At 41.0% G+C, this 6186-nt stretch overlaps 1 protein-coding gene across 1 annotated transcript in view; it reads left to right on the forward strand.

Moving 5' to 3' along the window:
• The first annotated feature begins 322 nt into the window (after positions 1-322).
• pawr (PRKC, apoptosis, WT1, regulator) overlaps positions 323-6186 on the forward strand; it is a 72345-nt gene continuing 66481 nt past the window's right edge. The window contains exons 1-2 of the mRNA XM_046071868.1: positions 323-483; positions 778-1447. Of these exons, the coding sequence (XP_045927824.1) occupies positions 899-1447 (549 nt within the window). The 5' untranslated portion in view covers positions 323-483; positions 778-898. The remainder of the gene's footprint in view (positions 484-777; positions 1448-6186) is intronic.

Consider the following 6186-nt stretch of genomic DNA (forward strand, 5'->3'; position numbering starts at 1 on the left):
TAGCTGACGCTTTTATCCAAAGCGACTTACAATTGCTATATATGTCAGAGGTCGGCGGCCTCTGGAGCAACTAGGGGTTAAGTGTCTTGCTCAGGGACACATTGGTGGATGGGTCACAGTGGGGGGGAAAAATCATACAATTACATAAATATTCATATGATAACATGAATATTTAATAGTATGAAATTACAATATACAAATCAAAATCACAAAAGTACCACAAATCGCCTTGGACAAAGTACAAGCACCTATGGGAATATTAAAGGACTATTCCAGCGACTTTATTTTCTGGCTGAGCGCCATAGTTGCTTCGGCATTAGTCGGAAGTGTTCGGGTGTTGTCGGACTCACTGCGTTGCCAGAAGGCAGAGCGAGCGCAGAGGCTGTCAACTACGGACAAGCGGCATTCATCTGAGCGGACCGCGGGGGCACACCTGGTCGGACCGAAATAGAGCTGTTAAGACACTGAAAGAGCACCACACAGGTGAGTTTTTTTTTTTTACTTCTGCTCGTGTCTCGTCAACTTTTTCACACTTTAAGTTCACTTTTACTCGACACAAAATCATCAGAGATACCAGGAGAGTTTCAACTTTTACGCGTAACTTAGCAGCAAACTTGAAGAACCTGTTATTATTGACGTTATGTAGGCTACGTAACTGTTACACATGCACGACCTGGGGGTAAAACCCATCTTTGGGTTTAGAAAGAATAGCCAGAAACACAGTTTAAAGTTTTATTTGTCGCGAGGCTGACTTTATTTCCTCCTACCTGTCAACAGCACCCGGGTTATTAATCACTTCAGGAATGCGGCGCTATTAGGACGGGAGAGCTGAAAGTTCAAATCAACTTCAACTTTAAGTTAATTCGCTCCAACTTGAGGAACCTATCAAAAAGGGATCATGGCCACAGGCGGATTTAAGTCAAACGCCACGACAGACTTTCTGGAGGAATGGAAGGCAAAACGGGAGAAAATGAGAGCCAAAATGTTGGGCGACATTGCCGCAGCTACTGGCGCTCCCGCGGGTGCCAACTCAAACAGTAGCCGCCACGCCGCTCCACCTGGCACCGAGCTCACCAACAACGGCAACCCGGACCGAAGCGCCACCGCTGGGAACTGCGTCCCCTCCTCCTACTCGGTTGCTCGGTCCTCCTCCGGCACGGCTTTAAAGAGACCCGAGGAGGAAACGCACCACCTTGCTGCGCCCACAGCCACCCCAGGGAGCAACCTGAAGAAAGCCCCGCCTCAGATGGAGAAGGATCAGTGCGCTTCCCCGGACTCCAGCCCCATGGCTTGCAATGACAGTGACAAAGAAAGTCCGTCACCCAGTAAGGCCAAGGAGAAGAACAGCTCTGGCCCCAGTGCCAGGAAGGGGAAAGGGCAGATTGAGAAGAGGAAGTTGAGGGAAAAGAGGAGATCAACAGGTGTTGTCAACATACCATCAAATGAGGTGAGTCAGCCCAGGTCATGTTTAATGTGATACCGTTTCTTTTCGCCTATCTCAGGGAAACTAGAATTCAGAGTAAGATACAGATCAGCTTCACCTCAGCAGGATAGGGGTTATTTTTGCTGTAGAGAGTTTTGAGGTAGGAGTACAGTTTCATTCACCCTGCTGGCACAAAGTAGTGGGTTGATATGGTGACCCATATTGCGATGGAGGTAGCTGTCTAAACTATTACAAAGATAAAAGTGTCAAAGTGTATTAAAACCAGTTAACTAAACTGGGAACACAAGACAAATATAGATTTTACTCAAAATTAAGATGAGAAGTTAAAATAGCCTGTCTTTATGTATTAATTTATCCTTAGTTTACCCAAGCTCATTCTGGCCTGCAATTTCTTATAATCAGTTGACACATATGCAGATCCTGATATTTGTGATAAGCGGTTGTGTGGGCATGCTCTTGAATATTTGTGGCTACAGATAATTATGTTCCATATACTTATCGGTCCTGGCTGTAACACCAGTGTCAATGAGTGTAAAGTAAATAAAATAGCAATAAGCTCCTTCTCTCTTAACCTGTTGCCTAGAAGTGGACCAGTTTTCTATTAAATTTTAAGTTGTCCAAATCCAGAGATACTTGTAGGGGTCAGGTCAGGGGTTATCTTTGGAAGGTGGTAAATTATTACTGAAAGGTTGGTTCCTTAAGTTTGTTATTGTTGCATATTAGTGTTATATTTGATATGATGCCCATTATATGGTTAGCTTCTACTCTTTCTTCTTTTGCAACTTCATACGTTTCATGTTTCTCGGCTGTGGTTCTTTTTTTACATCTTGGGACCACGTTGGAAACATTTTCTCACTTCAACACATTGTCCCTGTTATATTGTGTGTGTGTGTGTGTGTGTGCTGTAGAGCCATAAATAATTCAAAAAGCACTTGTTTTCCAAAAAGTCTCCAAATTCCTCACATACTTGTGTCTGGTTTAATAGACCCTCTGTAGCGAGAGAAATGTAAGCAGCTCTCAGATGTTGGGGAAGGGGAGAAGAAACGGGGGAGAGGGAGGGAGAGAGGGATTGTCGGCAGTGGTGGAGGTGTGTGTGTGTGTGTGTGTGTGTGTGTGTGTACTGGAAGGCGGTGTTGGGGCATTCATTGTTGTTCAATTCAAATCATGTCACACTCTTGCCTAATTCCTGTGGTTTAGACACATGCAGGAACTCTGATAAGCCGTGCCAGCCAACAAGCACTTTTGGTCAGTACTGTGATTATGTACACTCACATGCACTCTAAAAAAACACTCAAATTACCACAAAATTTGTTGGAACAAATGGTTGTTTTTTTCATTAAGGTGATTTAATGCCTTCAGAAGTGCTCCATAACTACACTGCTTCCCTTATCCTCTTCTCTTATTTGATAGCCACACGGAGCCCATTGCCCTCGGGGCAGCTCAGCTTGGAGTTTGACCAGTTCGTCAGTTGGCGCTCCACATCCTGTTATTAGGTGCTCAGCAGTGCTAAGCAAATCTGTTTGAAAACTGCTCACATGCCAGGCTGTAATGCTGGGCTGCAGCACTCTGGGCTGTGCCAGATATGTTAGGTCGAGCCCATAGGCTGCTGATTATGTAGTAAAGTGGGCAAACAGACTATTATTGAGGAAGTCTGATGAAGTGGTGAGCTGATTTGTGTGAGTGAGGCAGAGAGAAAGAATAGGAAGTCTCTGATCCCAACTGGAGCGCTGCTGTCTTGGTACAATTTGTAGAAATTTCCCAGAGTCGGCTCCTTATCTGTGAGATATGTTTACGTCCACTGGTATCCCCGGTTATGATCAGGCAGTGTCCGAAACACTTTTGAAATCTGGATAAACCCTTAAGTGGCAAGTGCCTTATCAGTTTGAGTTACATCATAGTCAGTAAAAGAAAAATATGTTGAAAAGAAAGTGAAAGTTTGACACCGGCAACTAGATCAAGTTTTTTATCCAGGACCCGGGTCCTTTATTATTGGGTATCGGCTGATTCAGACTCCAAGAGCTTAAATTTGGTCTGTCATCAAGATACTCAAAGAATTAATGGTAATTAGCAACAGCTGATATGATCTGCTGCCAGCAATGTTTGTCATTTTAACGTCTGAAAGCAATGGTCAAAAGCAACGGTAAGTGCTGGCAACCAATGAGAAACTGCTGGGTGTCAGAACTTGGAGTCACTCGCACTGGTGTGCATAAAATACATTCACACTCACACACAGTACTTTTCACTTGCAGGTTGCAGATGCCACTGATATTTTAGCCAATACTGATCGTTTAAAATATGCCCGGATCAGTCCTGATGCTGATCTTTAGAATTATAGTTCTTTTAGGATTGCCTCGGGACATCTCTACTGGTAACAAAGATGATTTTATTGTGCCTCTCATTCCCTTCCATTACTAGTGATCTAATGGAGAAACCTAATCATGTTAACTGCAGCAAAAAACTAAACTGGGTTCATCCTCATCTGGTGAGATAACTAAAGCGCAGAAAAGATAGATTTGCTTGATTTACTTGGAAGGAGTTAAGGACATGCCAGCACTAATCTCATATATCTGCTTAACAATGCAGAATCTGTAGGCAAGGGACAAGATTTTGGCATCGGAATCATTCTGGTTTCCATTTGTAGTATTGACCTAGGGCTGAACAATTAATCAAAATTTTATCGAAATCACAATATGGCCTACTACTTTCAAATCACAGGAGGTGCAATATTTGTTAAAGACAAAATGTGTGTCAAAAAAACATTTTAAAATAAATGTTGTCATGCTGCAGAGATGCCCTGGCCTACGCATTATATTCTACAGACTTAAGAAAACATCTTTGTTTAGTACAGGTCCTTGCAATAATCACATCGTAGTCATTTGAATGTTTTTCAATAAAAATTTTAATAATTATGTAAAAATTCACTTCACTATTGCAAATCGTGTGTGTGTGTGTGTGTGTGTGTGTGTGTGTGTAATAAATAAATAAATAAATAAATAAATAAATAAATAAATAAATATATATATATATATATATATATATATATATATATATATATATATATATATATATATGCTTTGATAATCCTGTGGATGTCATGCTCGAGGTCACTCAGAGCTAAGAAAGACTGATTCACACTTCAAATGAAGCAATGTAATGCTTAGGGCGGCACTAAAGCTTATTTATGTTATCAGTTTATCTATTTTTACATTAAAAGTGATCATTTAGCCTATAAAATGTCAGAAAATAGTGAAACAAGCTCATCACTTAACAAAGCCCATACATGAAGGTGTCATGATCTGTCGTGATACCTTTTTAAAGAGAAATGTTTTTCTGAAGCACTTTTGACTCTCCAACAAGAAATGTTATTAGTCATATCTTACAGAGGATCTGATTTAGGGGCCCCTTGAGGTAATATTCTACAGCTGCGACAATTAGTTAAATAATCGATTAGTTGATTGCAACCATCTTGATTATGGGTTAACTGTTTATTTTTTTTTAATTTAGAAATGTCAAACACACTCTGGTTCCAGGTTCTCAAATATGAGGATTTGCTGTATTTGTTCTATGATAAATTGAGTATCATTGGTTATTGGACTTTTGGAGAAAACAAGCAGGTTGAGAACATTGTGACTGTGTGAATCGATGGAACCAGAAAATAATCGGCAGATTAATAAATAATAAATATTATTGTTAGTTGAATATTCACATTTAATGAGCTGAAATTAGCAAATCCAAGTATTGCGTTTCTGTCATTTTCTGTTGATCAACAAATCAGTTGTTTCAGTATTAATTTCTAAGCTTTAAAAAGAGCTTTATGCTTTTAGTGAATTATGTCAATGTTTATTCTCTCTTCTTATTCAGACCCTTTGTCTTCACAGATTACATTTCAACTCTGAAATACTTTATTGTTTGGCAACATCTTGCACTTCACCATTTAAAACAAATGTTGACAACTATAGCCACAAACACTAACAGCACAGGCTTTCTAATCCCACTTTAATAATGGAAGCTGTATCTCTCAGATCTCATGAACTCAGATTCTGCAAACTTCTGGAAATCAGAGAGAAACATAAAAATGCAAAAAATGGCGGCACGGTAGATTTTTACTCCTTTTGTCAGATGTTTCAATGTCTCTTCCTGTTGCATATAAAGAGGACCAAACTATGCAAATGAATACTCCCTCACACAAACTCCCTTTGTGATGTGAATATGAGTGGACAGGTGTGAATAGAGATGCCTGGGATTATCGCTTGCTTGTTCCGTGCAGCATAATAGCTGTTGAGCGGGATTTGAGAGCATCAGGGGAACCCAATCTTCTGCATGTTGAGACTATAATGGCCTAATAAAAGCTCCCTGCTTTACTGGAGAAAAGACACTTCTGCACAGCATCAATCAATACCACATCCTACGACCCGGGAAGGTGTCTCCTTTCTCTCACCCAGCTCGCTGCCTCAGACTGGAGGGCATTGTTGTTGATGCTGACCTTTGACCTGCTCAAGATGTGCTTATGCAATAGAGGAATGCAGAAACGACGAGTGAGGGTGCGTGGGGAGAGGCTGAACATTACTGCGAGGTTTGAGTTCTCTCATCTGAAAAGGTTTTGGGTTGTGATGTAAGCATGTTTCCAGTCGGACACGCATCATGCGGTCTGATCAAGTCGCTCATTGTGCAGTTTTACGACAGTCAGTTTTGAAGCTGTGGTGAGACTCTTCAGCTAGGGAGTGTGAACTTTGTCTCACGTG

The sequence above is a fragment of the Micropterus dolomieu genome, linkage group LG16 (genome assembly GCF_021292245.1).
Source record: "Micropterus dolomieu isolate WLL.071019.BEF.003 ecotype Adirondacks linkage group LG16, ASM2129224v1, whole genome shotgun sequence".
Classification (NCBI taxonomy): Eukaryota; Metazoa; Chordata; class Actinopteri; order Centrarchiformes; family Centrarchidae; genus Micropterus; species Micropterus dolomieu.